This window comes from Lissotriton vulgaris, chromosome 7 (assembly GCF_964263255.1).
Source record: "Lissotriton vulgaris chromosome 7, aLisVul1.2, whole genome shotgun sequence".
Taxonomy (NCBI): domain Eukaryota; kingdom Metazoa; phylum Chordata; class Amphibia; order Caudata; family Salamandridae; genus Lissotriton; species Lissotriton vulgaris.
In genome coordinates this window covers 1,461,806,098-1,461,822,421 of record NC_141695.1, presented here as the reverse complement: position 1 = coordinate 1,461,822,421, position 16,324 = coordinate 1,461,806,098, and the positions used below count along the sequence as shown (strand labels likewise).

Here is a 16,324-nt window from a genome sequence, read left to right as displayed (position 1 = left end):
TGGTACTTAGTGAAGTATGTATATCATCAGAGGCGGGGGTAAAGAAAGTGATAGAACGAGACCTACACAGTCCAGAGCCAGGCCTCGCCATACTAGAAGCAGCAGTCCCCACAGATGTAAGGGGCCCCAGAGATGGACAGAGCAACAAAAAAAGGTTGGGGTATTGTGGGACAGGCTGGACAAATACAATAGAAATGAAAGTAGCGCCTCATTAAAATGGAAACACAGCCAAACCAATACTGGCAATACGGGACGGACAAAACAAACCGGTCTATACACAACACGAAATGAATGCAGTATTTGCAGCACATCTAAACAAAGTATACACAGAACCCCAAAATGCCGCACACACAAAGAAACATACCTGGAAGGGATTGAAACGCCTAGATTGGACCCTGATGCCCAGGAAGCCCTCAGTGCATCAATGACCAAGACAGAATAATAGAATGCAATCACAAGGATGAAAACAGCTAAATCGCCAGGCACAGACGACCTTACGGATGATTTCTTGCAGAGCCGTGGGAGAGAATTACTGAGGTCAATGCGGGAAGCGCTTCTAGTGGTAGTTCCTAAGCCTGGGAAGGACCCGACACTACTGAACTCATACAGACCAATATCCATGTTGAATGTGGATTTGAAACTTATATGTCATGTACTAGCGAATAGATGACTCCCATATCTCCCCCATCTCATGCACGATGACCAGTCAGGGTTTATACCCCGTAGAAATGCCCTAAGGAATATCCGTCGACTCACACATGTTATGCAGACTTTGGACGTGGATTTAAAGAAAGCGCTCTAGCCTTTCTAGACATCTAACAAGCATTAGACTCGGTTAGATTGGGAATATATCTGGCCAGGATTGCATACAATGGGCTTGGGCACTCAATTCATTAAATGGGTAAAACTACTATACACGAAGCCAATGACTCGGGTCCGTACAGGATGTTATGTGTCTGAAAGTATGAGGGTCCACAGAGAGACGCGGCCAGGTTGCCCGCTCTCACCACCAATATTTGCAAAAGCAACGGAGCCACTGCCATGCCACTTGCGATCAGTACTGAAGGGTCACGGCATAAAAATCGGACAGACGGAACATGTAGTGTCACTTTACACAGACAACGTTTTAGTGTACCTAAAACACCCAACGCATTCTACCTCAATTTTATTTAGTGCCCTGGAAAGATTTGGTTAAGCCTCGAGACTGCTAATCAACAAGTTCAAATCTCCGCTGAACCCGATATGGTGAGCGGAGAGTAGTGAGGCGTCCCAGCTCCCACAGTCAGTGCTCCTGTGGGAACTAGAAACTGTCCAATACCTAGATATACATATCGCCAGAGAGGAAGATCATTTCAACGAACTGAATATGGGAAGGATAGTAAAGGGGTTACACAGTAGTGTACAATTTCGGAACACATTGAAATTGTCCCTGATGGGCAAGGTAGCCCTCATTAAAATGGTCGTCCTGCCTAGATGCCTCTAGGTTATGCAGGGGTCCTTCTATGAAATTCCACATAAAATCTTTTAAGGAGCTGGACGCTCTACTAACACTGCTGTTGTGGAATGGGAAGCGCTGTACAGTAGGGCTAGAGGTAATGAAACGTCAGTGGGATTAGGGGGGGATTCGAAATTCTGGAGCTGTATTACCTGGCGTCATAGCTACAGCATGCTATATCCATGGCTAGACACAGACCCCTCCTGGAAGAGAACCCTACTCACTGGCACCTATGGCAAACAGCAACTGGGAGCCCTGCTTTTGAAAGAAAGGGGCATACAGGAAGCATATCCCCCGTTGATAAGAATAATGGCCAGACTATGGGATAGGACAGTGAGAACGGTCATTAAGAGAGGGCCCTATGCACCAGAAGCAGATATCTGGATCATCCCACAGTTCGCCCAGGTGGCGCAGGCAATGACGGTTGGGAAATGGAAAGACGGGGGGGGGGTTGCCCTATGTTGGCAGACCTATATCTGTAAAACAGGTTCATAAACTACCAAGATGCAGCAGTAACATTTGAGTTAGGAAACGGACATTTCTTGCAATACGCAAAGATAACAGCTACGGCCCGACAACTTTGGCAGACATTCCCAGAAGCCCTGGAACACTCACAAACCTTAACCACCATGATCACAATGGCAAGGGGGCAGAAATTTATAACGCACTTATATCGAGCATTGAGGGAAGATAAACAAGGCAAACCACTTAAGATAGAAGAAAGGTGGCAAATGCCAGCGACCAACCGCTGATGGCGACAGATTGGAAGAAAATACATGAGGAAGTCTGCAAAGTATTGCTATGTGCTACGTTCAAGCAGATTCAATACAATATTGTACATATGACGTACCTCTCCCCTAGGCGACTACACACTATAAATGCAACGCAAGACCCAAGATGTCCCCATATCACTATATGGACGCTGATTTGGTACATATGGTCTGACAGTGCCCCAAAATACAAGAATATTGGATTGAAATACTAGGCCAACTTAACAGGGTGACAAAATGGATGCTAGCACTTGAAATGAGACATTGCCTTTTGGGACTGATACCTAGAAATCCAAAACGTAAGACTAGCAGACGCTTTTTGGTACCAGGACCAGGAATAGCCATACATTGGTTAACCCCAAACGGCCCAACTATAGATAAGTGGAGGACAGATCTTAAAGAATAGGCAAAGGAGGAACACATGAGGAAAACTAGGTAGGACGAGAAGGTACCAGAGGTGCTACAAGCTTGGGGGACGATGATCTAAGAGGTAGTAGGACTGATCCCACCCACACAACAATATCTAAACGAGGGGAAGTGACAGGAAACGGAGAATACCCAAAGACGGGAAGTGCAAACTAGTGATAATCAGTAATACACCTAAAGTACATAACATATTATTGAACGGAGGAGGCTTGGAATGGGGGGACGGGGAAGTTGGGTGTTTGAATTCAAGGTCTCTACAGTTGCAGAGTACAGCGTGAAGAGTGGACTTAATTATGTAGCAAAAAGATAGTCAAGCTGTAACTGGAGAAGTAATGCATTGAATATCCTGTATATGACTGTAAGAGAATGTTGTTTATTTACTGAAACCAATAAAAAATGTATTACAAAAAAAATGCCACAGGTAAAACTGTCTCGTTGTTGCGGACAAGCATCCAACAATGTCAAATATAGTCAACCAGAGCAATAACATATTCTGTCCCTCAGTCTGGGTAAAACTCTGCTTGTAACATGCATGGGAATGCTTTTGGACTGACCACAGCCTTGATTAGACACACATTGCCCTTCAAGATTTTATGCCGAAAAGGAAGTTCAGAATTTAGCTGGAAACTTGGAATCTGCTAAAAGGAGTTCGGACACATAATCAATATTTTCAATTTAAAATCTTTATTCGGTCAGATATATGACCATAAAAGCAATTTAAAAAAACACATACAAAAATCAAAGCATGTCAGAATCGTTATAATGCAAGTAGTGGCAAATATATGTGTAGGCCAACAAACACCACAATATCTCATGATGCAAATTTGTTCCTTAACTTCAGCACCTGGGTAATAAAATTCCAGACCTCAAAACAGATTGTTGGATAATAGACGCGCTGGAGGATTAGGAAAGACTCATGGTGTGTTTTAAAAGATCTTCCATTTAAAATAGGGCGAAGGAACCACAATCTAAGGGACACATACAGAGTGCAAAATAACAAAGTGCTTAGTTGACTTGCCAGAGACTCCATCACGAGGACAGCACAGTAGAGAATCAAAACAGGACCCTGTGACTGGAAAGGCCCCCAAGTAATGAATCATATTGTTTCTAAGCCATGTTAAATAAAGCCTGTGTTCAGGTGCCTTTATCCACATTAAAAAGGGCTTCAAGACATTGCTGAAATTGATATGTACGATTGAACTGTAACCATACTGAGAACTGTCATGATTCTCAACTTTTCTTTGTGATGAGTACTTTTCAATTATCAACACCTTAGAGTATGAGCTGATATTATCTGTGCTCTCAAAGAAAGTACTAAATCTTAAGTCTTGAAGAGTAGTTTTGACATAATTAATCCAAGGATAGCTAGAATATTACTTATGGTTCAAACAATCCTCCACTATTCTGCGCATGAAACTCAATTCAGGTGTGGACCAAATTTTGACCCAAAACAGGATAGGCGCTAAACCCACAAGATCTTCTAAATAACCTAACCCCATTTCATTTGGAAAATAAGACTCGTAGTAGATCTAGAGAGTCCTAATAGCCTATTTAAAAACGTATTCTCTACCGACTGCAGAGTCTTCACAGATGCATGCCCCCACATGCCAGCTCTGTATGTGCCCACAGAAAGGCATTTACTTTTATAAAGCATAATCAATTCTTTAGGGGGCTTACGTCCCAATTTCTTAGCAAACTTAAAAAGTGTTTCGCACACAGCCTCCATCGATTGGGACCTCTGGGTTGTTAAACGTTCGCAACCCATATTAACATAAAACAAAAAAATACCTAGCTACCTAAACTATTTTTTTTCGTTATGGGGATTTCCAATAAAAATGTTCTTTGAGCGGATAATCTTTGGACCGCAGGTTAAAATCTAAGATTTATTATAATTGACCTTGAACTTCAACCCCTGCATAAAGCTATAAAACCCATCTGAAATGCCTGTAATCCATTTGCATTGCGAGCTAGGAGCACTGTGCCGTCTGAGTACAAAAGTGCGGGGATTAGGCGTGAACCAGTTTAGGGGACATCAGGGGTACAAGAACTTAACAAAGTGTTGAGGGCATTAATATAAAATACAAATAAAAGAGGGGCCAATATGCAGCCCTGTCTAAACCTGCAAGTGACTTGAATGGGAGATGTCTGGTCTAAGAAGAGTGTATTGCACCCTCATGTGGGTTTCTCAATAAAGACTTTTCAAATATTCAATAAAGGGGGATCAACCCCAGCAACCCCCATGGTGTCCCACAGTTTATCTCTGCCTACTAGGTCAAAGGCACAGTAGAGGTCCATAAAAGCCATATGTATGGTTCCTCTCCTGGCTTTGACGTATTTATCCAGAGTCAGGGTCAAGTTTAAGGCTTACTCGGTGGTGTCCAAGTCTGGGCGTAGCCCATATTGAACTTCTGTAAAAAAAGATTTTTCTTCGGCCCAAGCTTCACTTATATAATCACAGACAGGGTAGTGGTGTTTTGTATTTCCTTCAACTATTGTGATGTAGAGATGTTGTGTTAGCAATTGGGATTGATGGCTATAGTAAATCAAAGTGCAGAGAAGGATCAGAGACATCAGTTTTAAGACCTACTCTACTACGACTACGACTCCATCTACTATCTCAGTATGTTGGTCATGGTAGGACCTACTTAGCCGCTGAAAGTACAGTTAACACTATATTTTTTTTGTTCTTCAGAAAGGGGGCCAATGACTGTGAATGGCAGGCAGTTATCGGTCAAAAAAGTTTGGTCAAATAACTCTTGAAATACCAAATACATTTTGTGAATCAAAATTTTTTTAACAAAACACGTCTATTTTAAAGTTCTAGGGGAGTGCCTCTTTGCCTTTTTGTTTTCTTTCTTTTTCAGGTAAAAGTGGAGTTGAGGTTACTCATTGATTCAGGAATACTCCCTCTATTTTTGGATGCATGATTCACTTCGTTTTTATGTACCTTGAAATAATGAGTACCTGTGGGTGTGACTAGTATTAAGGAATCTTCACTTTCTGTGGATTTGCTTATTTCTTAATTTATTGTTTTGTTTCATTAATTTAAGTATGATAAGTAAGGCCTAGAAGAACTATCAAAGTACTGCTGGGCTCTTGGTGTATTTTTAGATCATCTCCTTCCCAAGAATAGAGAAGGATAATGAACAGTCCCAATGAAGCTAAAATCACACCTGTTTTCTGAACACTCAACATTAGGTATGCAAGGTTCCTGGTTTCCATCCTCTGGCTCCATGGTTTTATTAATTTTCCTACTCTTTGCACTTTTCTACTCATCTTCCTCCCTCTTAAACCCCATTCCTACAAGGTGCTTCACACTGTGAAGCTGATGTAGAGCGTATAAGAAATGCATTCTAATCCACTACACAATATATATAGACCAATCTCTGTTTCATAGTGTGGTATTCATTTTGACTGCTATCCATTGGGGAATCATACAAACTTCCATTTCTCTATGGGAGCTTGTGCTACGGCCGGTTTACAGCTGCAGCACAAGCTCCCATAGAGAAATGGGAGTATGCAACTGCACCATGTGCGGTCGCATCGTAATTAGGTATGCAGAATCGCCGACCAATGGTCGGACGGTTCCCATACCGATACGGTGTCAACATCGTAATAAGACCCTTGGTGTTGCAAGTGGTATACTAAAAGGCACATAAAGCAAAATATTTCATAGTACATTATTGGACAAAAGGGTCGGTGTTTTCGTTACATCTATAAGAAAACCTATGTGCACACATATTTACTCTTGGAAGAAAAAACTGCATATCCAATATGTTTTCAGGAGAATAAATAAATCAATCGATGGTGCTTCGCAAATAATAATTTGCATGGTCTCTTTAAAACATGCTTAGGCAGCATTTACACTGCAAGCACTTTCTAAACAAGAAATCTCTCACCAGCAATAATAATGTTCATCAGCAGAGTAAATACATCAAATTGGCTGTAGTCTACCAAAAAATCTATTGCAGCCCTGTTTACAACACCTAAATAGAACACAAATGGGGCAATATAATTATTATCGAACTGCTGTAACCTTGATGAACCGCTCTTTCAAGAAACGGCAAACCATGAAAAGCACAAGAAACCCACTTTCGCAAGTGGCCTGACTCAAAGCTTAATCTCTCTATGTACATCTAATGGGACTTCTATGTAGAATTGATGCCACACATTCTTCCCCAAAAACGTTTCAAGCTATCTGACGCAAGGCCTAAAAATGATAATGTAAAGGAAGACAAACTGTACATAATCACGCAGCGTTCCAAAAGCATTAACGCTCAAGTACTCAATATCCAAACAGATGGAGAAACCCATTCCTGCTCCGATACGTTGTTAATTCCCTTTTTTAGGTCAAATAAAATGGTCTACGATGTGTTCAAGTCTTTCAAAAGAGTTGAATCTTTTTATAATACGCTCAAAACCCACATATTTACTTTCTGCTTTCCTTGCATTTTACACGGTACATTAAACTCTCTAAAAAAAGCAATAACTTTCTAACAGGAGGCATAAAACACATTCATTAAAACCTTTACTATATCTCCAAAATTAGTGATATTGAACATGATTTACACTTGAAATATAGCTTTTGCTGTACATGCCATTTACATAATCTACGCCCTTGCATTTCAAGATCCACTTAAGAGCCCATAGCTCACTCGACCTTTTAGGCAGCCTCGTGCAATAACCAGCCCACAGCAGGAGCATCTCTGAACAGAAACAAGCTCCCTGGCTGTATTCTCTGGGATATAGTTTGTTCACCAGGCTCTTCAGCAGCACCTAAATATAGTTTATCTTTCCGTTTCCAATTTCTTTAATATCATCATGTTATTTTCAATGTAATAACCCCTTACCATGGAGAAATATAATGAATTCACAAGCACGCAAGAACATATTTCACATTTACTTTACAATAGTTCATAAATTTGTGGAATGTGTCAACTTCCTTCAAAAGATGATGGAAACTCACATTAAGAAATAAACACAACAGAAGGCAGTTTATTTGAGACTGTGGTTGTCCCCTGCCTCACATTTCTATAAGTCTTTTCTTTGGGATTTGTGTATTGGATACTTGTGTTTCAAAAAGCTTCTTAAACAGTTCTATTTGCAATCATGTTCCATTAGGTCAGGATTTCCGGAGTGAATAATTTGAGCAGAAACAGTAAAAAAGAGACACCACCAGGAGCCTCTTACCTATGTTAAACCAACTCTAGGTGGGGTAGGGTGCAGGGTCACAATAGGCAAATACAATGGTTCTTTGGATGTTTCTAAACAGATTACTCGAGCAGGCCGGCCTGAGATAAGACAAAGGAAATATCTTTAGCAATGGAGATCTTAGAACCACACCTACTCCATGGTGATGAAGGTGGCAAGGGCAATATTACTTACAGCTCCTTATTAGGAAACCAATATATTGATACTCACCTGTGTAAAGTCTAAAACACTTGCCCGATCGGTTGCGACCACCACGTCCTGCCCTCTGACAGGCCGAAGCCTGAGACACTGGCACCAGCACTAAGGACTCAATGGCTGTTTTAGGATTGTATGCCCGTAATTTCACAAAGCCACAGTCGATAACAAACACAATCCCATTTATGGTGATGGATGTTTCTGCTATATTGGTAGCCACTATCACCTGAAGAAAAGGGCAAAAGAAGACAATCAAAGCTATTAGTCATTGTAATTACTGGGAAGGTAAAATGATTTCAGAATTATTTAACTAAACAAAGTTTTTTTGAAAACGTATTACACATAACAGTATTATTAAGGAAAGTCTTGGTCATAACCTCATCTAGTTTTTAGAGCTGCCATGAGGAAAAAAGAAAGAAAAAAAATCCTATTAGTTGTAACTCATACGAGAAGCCAAAACATGAAATGAGGTAAGGACATCTAACACTTATATGTATTTTACAGTTGATTCAAAGTAGAGTTCAGTATCAAATTTAAAGCATGTACACCACGGACAAGACATTTTGAAACAAGGAATGAGGGTTATTGCAGGAGCACTGCCTCACAATGTGCTAACCAGTAACCTCTGATTCACCAATTCAAAAACTATGCTCCAGCAAAACCTTTAGCAACTCTTACAGAAGAATAGGAACAGGGAGTCCAAAGTTGTAGACTCTGAAATGCCCTCTTAAGGAAGGGGCAGTAAACTGAACTTTTTGAAAAAACGTGTATTGAGTTGGACATGTCATTGTTTAATGGAGTGAACAAGAACAACCATTAAAGCTAAGCTGCAGCTGTGGGCAGCTTGTAATGTACAAAATCATCCCACTTCATCTCCAATTATCACCCCCTTCTTTTTCTTCACAATTCTTACCTCACAACTGAAGGAAGGGGAAGAACTGACACAGTATCAAAATAGTGCTTAATTGTTGCTGGTTTTTGCAGTCCTTCTTTAAGACAGTGAATTATTTTGTTATCATCAGACTTTGAAACCGAGCAAAAGAGAGAGAAAGGAAGCCGAGAGAAATATGACGGAGAAAGATAGAAGAACAGTGGAAAAGGGAGAATGCCAGGATGGAAAAAAATGCAACATTGAGAAAAAGAGACAGGAATTGTTGGATGGTGAAATAAAGAGGTATGAAGTGGAATCAAGCAATTGACTTCTTTGGTATCCGGCCGAGCCCACATTGGGTGACAAGCTCTGAAGAAAAACATTAGGATCAGTGCTAATTTAAGTACTGGTCTGAGGTATCTGCCATCTCATAACGGGTGGGTACACCGTAATAGCACACACGAAAATCTCCATCCTCTACCCACAGTGAGGAATACATGAGTTTTTACTTTTTGACCCTTATTAGTATTAAGTCTCAGGCAAACACCAGCAATTATTTCTGGGTCATCTAGCATCTATAGATGGGAACTGTGTTCTGGTACATAATTTACAATACATAGTGTAATTTTATTCTTTCAGAGAAGGCTTTCAAGGCAGAGTCTGTACTCGTTCTATTCTTTCCAGAGAGACACAAACTGGTCAGGATAGGGAAATTGGCTTTAGAAAAAAAGTATATTAACAACTATCCAGAATACATTAAAGCACTTAAGACCATTGAGGTAAAGCAGTTGTGTGGCAGAGTAGTCCCATTTTTGTTTCTTCATATCTCTTCAGCTTGATTCTCCTTGACGACTATTCCCCTTCCTTTTCTTTTTTTAATGAGGATTTCCTTCACATCAAGATTACTGAGTCTTCCAACAAACTACTACTGCTTAAATTCAAAGCTTCACCATCAATTGAGGATGAATTGCCAAAATTAGAAGTTTCCTATTCATTGGTTAAAGAGAAGACTTTCTTACCCACTGGTTCAGGGGAAATAACTGGTTCGTGCTTCCTGTCCACAAAATTACTCCAGGCAATAGCCGAGGAGGAGCCAATAGTATTCTCTGATGTTGGAAGCCGCAAACAGGTTAGTGATTAAGGGTTGGGATCCTCCAGACTCCGCCTGCAATGCTCCATGGGCTACCTGCAATGTTGTTTTTTTAACAGCCTCATGCTTTCCCTTAATGACTGTGCTATTCTCCTTCTTGCCACCTTTAATTTCCGCGCTGGATTCACGGCGGGTCAGTGCTTGGATGGAAGCCGTGGAAAACACCCCATTTGCTGCAGCACCAGAGACTGGTCCTGTCTTAACAATTTTTTTACTTTCTGGCCCGTCATCACTTCGGACAAAAGCACTCTCTGTGTCCAGAGCAGTTAGACTCTGAGTCCTTTGTCTACACTATAAAAGTTCATGTCCATACAAACTGCACCCAACCCCTCTCAAGGTTAGTCATATTATCCTAAAATCAGACAGAGGAAAACACCCCAGTGAGAGGAAACCTTAATCTAGAGTTAAAGTGGGGAAGGGGGTGTCTTTTGTGATGGTGGAGTGCAAGTTACTTACCTGTAGCATTAGTTTTTAGGTCTAGAATGCATCCATGATGGACAATGTCGCGCTTTGGAGATTGCCTCCTCCCATGCTCTGCCACGGTGGACTTTCGGCGCCCACGGGTGAATCTGACTGTCAAAACCCGGTGGGCTGGGCGTGCACTCATGGGGGCTGGTGATTACGGTTGTAGTGCTCCCTGCCTTACCCTAAAATGGCGGTCTCATAACGACAGAGTCATAATGCTACACTGGCTCCCCTCCAGCTGTCTCTCTGAATCCAGGGTCCTGATGTTTGTTCCAGGATTTTTAGCACTGTGATTTTCATCCAACTTTAGAATTGGTGGCAACTAAAACAAGCCACTGAGCCATGGAGACTAACATACTCGACATGCCTGACTCTAAGATGGCTGCCAAAACAACACCACTCCTACCCTGCAATCCTCGCAAGCGCCTACCACCCATCTTTGGTTTCTAGCCTTCTGATCCCCTCCTGCGCCTCACTCCTTTCTGGCAGAGCCCGAAACGCATACATGGCCGCTTCCCGGTGGAGCTGCACCGACAGCTATAGGGGAGATTGGCCCTGGCATACCGCTATGGCCGTCACCTACCCAGACGGATCACGGACATTTGTTTCATTTTCTTACCCGCTGCTGTCTCCTTCCTGTGGATTACCTGCTGTCCCTGGTCTTTCCTATCCTGACTTCCGTGTTCGCTAATTTAGTCCTGTATTGTTTATTTATGCTTCTGATCCCCTCCTTATCCTCACTCTTCTCTGGCGAAGCCCTAAACACATACATGGCCGCCTCCCGGTGAAGCTGCTCCGACAGCTATAGGGGAGATTGGCCCTGGCACACCGCTATGGCCGTCACCTACCCAGCTGGATCACGGACATTTGCCTCGTTTTCTTCCCTGCTGCTGTCTCCTTCCTGTGGATTAACTGCTGCCCCTGGTCTCTCCTATGCTGACTTTCGTGTTTGCTAATTTACTCCTGTTTTGTTTATTTATACATTATGTAACTTCTGTGAAACTTTTGTAACTTGTAACTCGCTGTGTCCTTTTTTTGTTTTTTATAAATTTACAGCAGCAAGAATACAGAAAATACAATATGAAAAAAAAATTCTCAAAAAATACGTTAGTAGCAAAATAAATTCCTTAAATAGATAAATTAATCAATGGATCAACCTTCAAAGTAATCCTGAAAATCCAATATACCAGGTAAAATCTTCACTGCTTGCAGAGGTCTGTAATATGTAATTTTATCGGCATCCGCATTCGTCTCCACACTTTATAGGCACTAATCAAGACCTTAAATCGCGTCCGTTTAAAATAACTACCGCCCACTTCCCTAAATAAGCATTGTTTAGCGATAGGACCCAAAAGAATTCCGAAAATAGTAGGTGACTTAGCCGTACTGATAGCACCATCCCCAGTGAGAACGAATCGTATTTTCAACAAAAACATGTATAAAAATACAAGACAAAATCTGGAACCGCTAGACCCCCTCTCTCGAGAGGTAGCGTCATAAAGCGCATCACCCGTCTAGGCCTACCAGGGTTCCAAATAAACTTTCCACAAACTGATTGGAGATTTTGTAATCTTACATTTGTAACTTCCAGAGGTAACGAGCGAAATAAATAAAGAACTTTAGGTAAGATCTTCATTTAAATGATATTACATCGCCCTATTATTGTAAAATGTAGCCGCCCCCATCTATCCAAAGAGTCTTTAATATTACCAATCAATAGGTTTCAATTTATTTCCATTAATTCGGACATAGAAGATCGTATTTGCATATCCAGATATGTCACTTCCTTAATTACTCGCTCATCCCTCCATTGAATACTATCGGAACACAATATTTGTGTTTTAGACATATTGAGCTTATAACCTGCCATCGCCCCAAACTCTGTTGCTAAGCGCTCAATTTCAAGCAGAAAATTGATAATCATAAACCAAAAAAGGAGGAATACGGACATTATGCGATAGTCGTTCAAAAAAAGGATTTATATAAAGGGCAAATAATAGGGGAGAACAAGGACAGCCTTGACGAGTACCTCGGGTTATGAGCACCACCTCTGATAGCAAACCCATTGCGGAGATGATAGCACTAGGAGCTTCATACAATGCTTGTATTGCTCGTATAAATTTTCCTCCGAAGCCGCTCCGATCCATCAATTCCCACAGATATCCCCACTCCACACGATCAAACGCTTTTTCTGCGTCCAATAAGATCAGCGCTAAATCCCTTTTTTCTGTACTGGCAATATCAAACAATCTAACTACTTTATTAATATGTTCAGTGTTTCCCCGTTGCGGAATAAAACCATGTGGTTTAAGGATACCAAAGAGGAGATAACTGTGAAAAATCGATTGGCCAAAGTTTTAGAGTAGATTTTATTATCATAGTTTAATAAGGAAATTGGACGATAGGATCCAACCACTTCCGGAGGATTCCCCTTTTTACAGAGAACCGCAATTGTAGCTTCTGACCAAGATTTAGGTGGTTGCCCTGACTGTGCTAGCTGAAAAACCTTCAGCATCTCGTCTTTAATCAAAGGAAAAAACAGCCTGTACACCTCCACGGGTATCCTGTCGGGTCCCGCCGCCTCTCCTAAGGCTAAACTTTTTACAGCCATTTCTAATTCTTTCATAGAGATCGGGGAGTCAAGTTGCTCTGCCAAAAGAGGATCTAGTTGTGCCAGTTCTCCCCACACAGGTGCATTTCCACCCCCATTCAGAACTCTCTAATGAGAATAAAGGGTAGAATAGAACTGCTGAAAAATAGAAAGTATCTGTTGAGGGTCAGAATGTAACACCCCATTCTGATCTTTCATTTCTTCTATGATTCTAGCAGATCCCTTCATTTGAAGTCGCAAGGCCAATTATCTTCCAATAGTTTCCCCAAATTCATGAACTTGTTGTTTCGAGATCAGATATTTCCTAGCATTTTCTTCCCTCCAAAAACCCAGTACCCTTGCGCGACATTTAGCCACAGTGTTCACTAACTCAGAGATATCCTGCTTACCTAACATGATCCCTGTAGTTAAGGCGCCTTCCGCCACTCACAAAGCCTCATAGTATCCAGCCAACTCAAGCTTTCGTTTTTTCTGTAAATATAAACTAAAACTAAGAACTTCCCCCCGAAAACAGGCCTTAAAAGAATCCCAAATAATAGTAATAGGTGCAGACAAATTATTATTAAAAAAAAATCCTTAATCCAATAACCCATGTGTTACTTAAATTCTGTATTTAAACAAAGTTTCCTATCAAAAGAAAAGGAATTACAGGGCCGCCCTACCCTAGGTACCATTAATTCTAAAACAACCGGGGCATGATCTGAGGAGATCCTCCGAAATACCTGAATAGATGCACCAGTTAACGAAAAGGAGGATGCAAAAAAATAATCTAACCTTACAAATTTTTTATGTGGATGTGAGTAGAAAGGACACCCCAAATCTTGTCCTTTTATTTTACCGCAGACATCCAGTAAACCATGATCCCGGGTTAAATCATACAGTGCTTTAAAAACATTAGGTTTCCGTCCAACATATTTCTGAGGCCCCTCCAGTAAGGCCTGATTAGTAAAATTAATAATAACGTCCCCACATATTATCAAGGGAGATGACCATGTAGCTTGTTCTGTATTTAATCCAAACAAAATTCCAGGATCATCCAAATTAGACCCATAAATGGTGCAAAGCATGAAATAATAACCCTCAACCCCATACTCAACGATAGCCCACCGACCAAGCTTATCGGCCAGCCTCCGCCCACAGCTCACAGAATTACTATTAGCTAAAATGGCTAACCCCCGAGTCATACCCAACTGACCCGACGCCAATAACAATGAAAACCCCAAGTCTTTCAATAACCCTCGCTTAGGCCAAGGTATATGTGTCTCCTGTATACAAAGTAAATCAGGCCGAATATGTCGAATTTCCGCTGGCACTTTTTGTCGCTTTGCTCAATTATTAAGACCTGACACATTTAATGTACACATTTTTATTCCATCACACAACATTATTAAGGTCGAATGTTAATCTTCTCCCCACAAACACTACCAACCTTAAAAAAGAAAAAAAAAGAAAAAAACCTGCCGTCTGACATCTACTTATTATAAATACATAGATTTGAGCCTTACAAACTGAACACTTTCTTGCCGCTGTGAAACTTTTTCCCCGTTTTACACCCCACCTAAGTGCTACCCACCCCCCCTTAACCCCCTTACCCCTCCACCCTTTAGCCACCCCCCTCCCCCCACTCTCCACCCCCTCCCCTTTTACGAGGCACTAGGACTCATAGTCCTGTAGATGCAAGCTCACCCACAACCCCCTACCTTCGCCTGTGGGTCTCACATTCCAACTCCTACATAAAATAAACGATAAAGGAAAGAAAAAGGGAAGGAGAACAAAAACGAGGAAGACAAAAAGAACCCTAAACCAGAAATCTCCATCTAAACAATTCAGATTAACTAGATGGATTTACTAAATAGAACCCAGAAATTCTTTTGCAGACCCAATATTGGTGAAGAAACGTGAACGTTCTTTGTGTATCACCTTCAGCTTAGCTGGAAACATTAGAAATGCTTGACCCCCTTGGATTGGAACTCCGGAATCATCTGCCGATAGCGCCAACGTAACTCTACTGACTGTTGACATAAGTCAGGATGCATGAAAAAATCAAAATCGCCTCCCACTTCTTTTCTTATCCGGTCTTGCCTTCAAAAATACCTCCTCTCGGGCGAGAAAACTGTTAAAAGACACTTAAATAGCCCTGGGTTTTTGATCTCGCTGTCCAGATCTCGGGGGTCGAATAGTGAATGGGAATCAATGCACCCACTCCACCTCCCTGTCCCAATCCCACTTCGTCACCTCAGGTAAGGCTTTTTTAAACAAATCAATAATAAGCCCTCGAGGATCTGATCCCTCCTTCCCTTCCAGTATCTGAAGGACCCTCAGGTTATTTCTAGGTGACCTATTTTTGATGTCCGCTGATTTCCAATTAATGTCTTCCTTAGTCGCCATATGCGTGTCAATAACAGTCTTATGTTGTGCTAATTCATCCTCTAACGTAGAGATACGAGCCTCCGCTTCATTAAATCTCGATAGGAATTCCGAGTGCGATTTTACAAGGCGTCTAACCGAGTTCTGAAGTTTCCGACAGGAGTTCTGAGCCCTTTGACTCTCTTCTCAAGTCTCCTCCCGGCGTTGCATAATCGACTGATAAATCAAGGTCAAAGAAATTTCTTCCCCCACTGTCCCTGGTTCAGAAAATTGACCCCCTTGCGTCAAAGAATTTCCAAGGGTCCGCTTCTTCCCATTCACATCAAGTTTCCTAACAGTTTGAGTACTGCTCTCTCCATAATCTTCCTAACCCACACAACTATGCAAACTTCCATCCCTCATACTCATTTGGGTTGAATATTGAAAAGCAAGGTCCACACAGGAGGACACTGACTGTTCAGACAGGGAATAAAAATCCACAGAATCAGTTTCTGGGGCCAATATCTGCTGTTCCTGCCCTCCTTGATTGTCCGCCCCTAAGCTAAGATCAGGACTCAGCACCTCACTACTTATAATTACTTAAGAAAGTTCAGAGGCTTCAAGGGGTACAGTTAGCGCCTTACCGCCTACAGCACCGGCATCACTTATCATTTCCTCCGTAATTGCAGGTGTCTCTATACTAGCCGAAGATGTAGCCAGAACATTTATAGGAACCTCCTCAGCTTCACAGCCAGGTTCGCTTGCCACATCAACAAAGGCTCCG

At 41.6% G+C, this 16,324-nt stretch overlaps 1 protein-coding gene across 1 annotated transcript in view; it reads right to left on the bottom strand.

The window, feature by feature from the left end:
* The window catches only part of DHX35 (DEAH-box helicase 35), a 593,749-nt gene that overhangs the window by 211,750 nt on the left and 365,675 nt on the right, over nucleotides 1-16,324 (bottom strand). Inside the window, exon 12 of the mRNA XM_086932268.1 lies at nucleotides 8,113-8,323. Within this exon, the coding sequence (XP_086788394.1) occupies nucleotides 8,113-8,323 (211 nt within the window). The remainder of the gene's footprint in view (nucleotides 1-8,112; nucleotides 8,324-16,324) is intronic.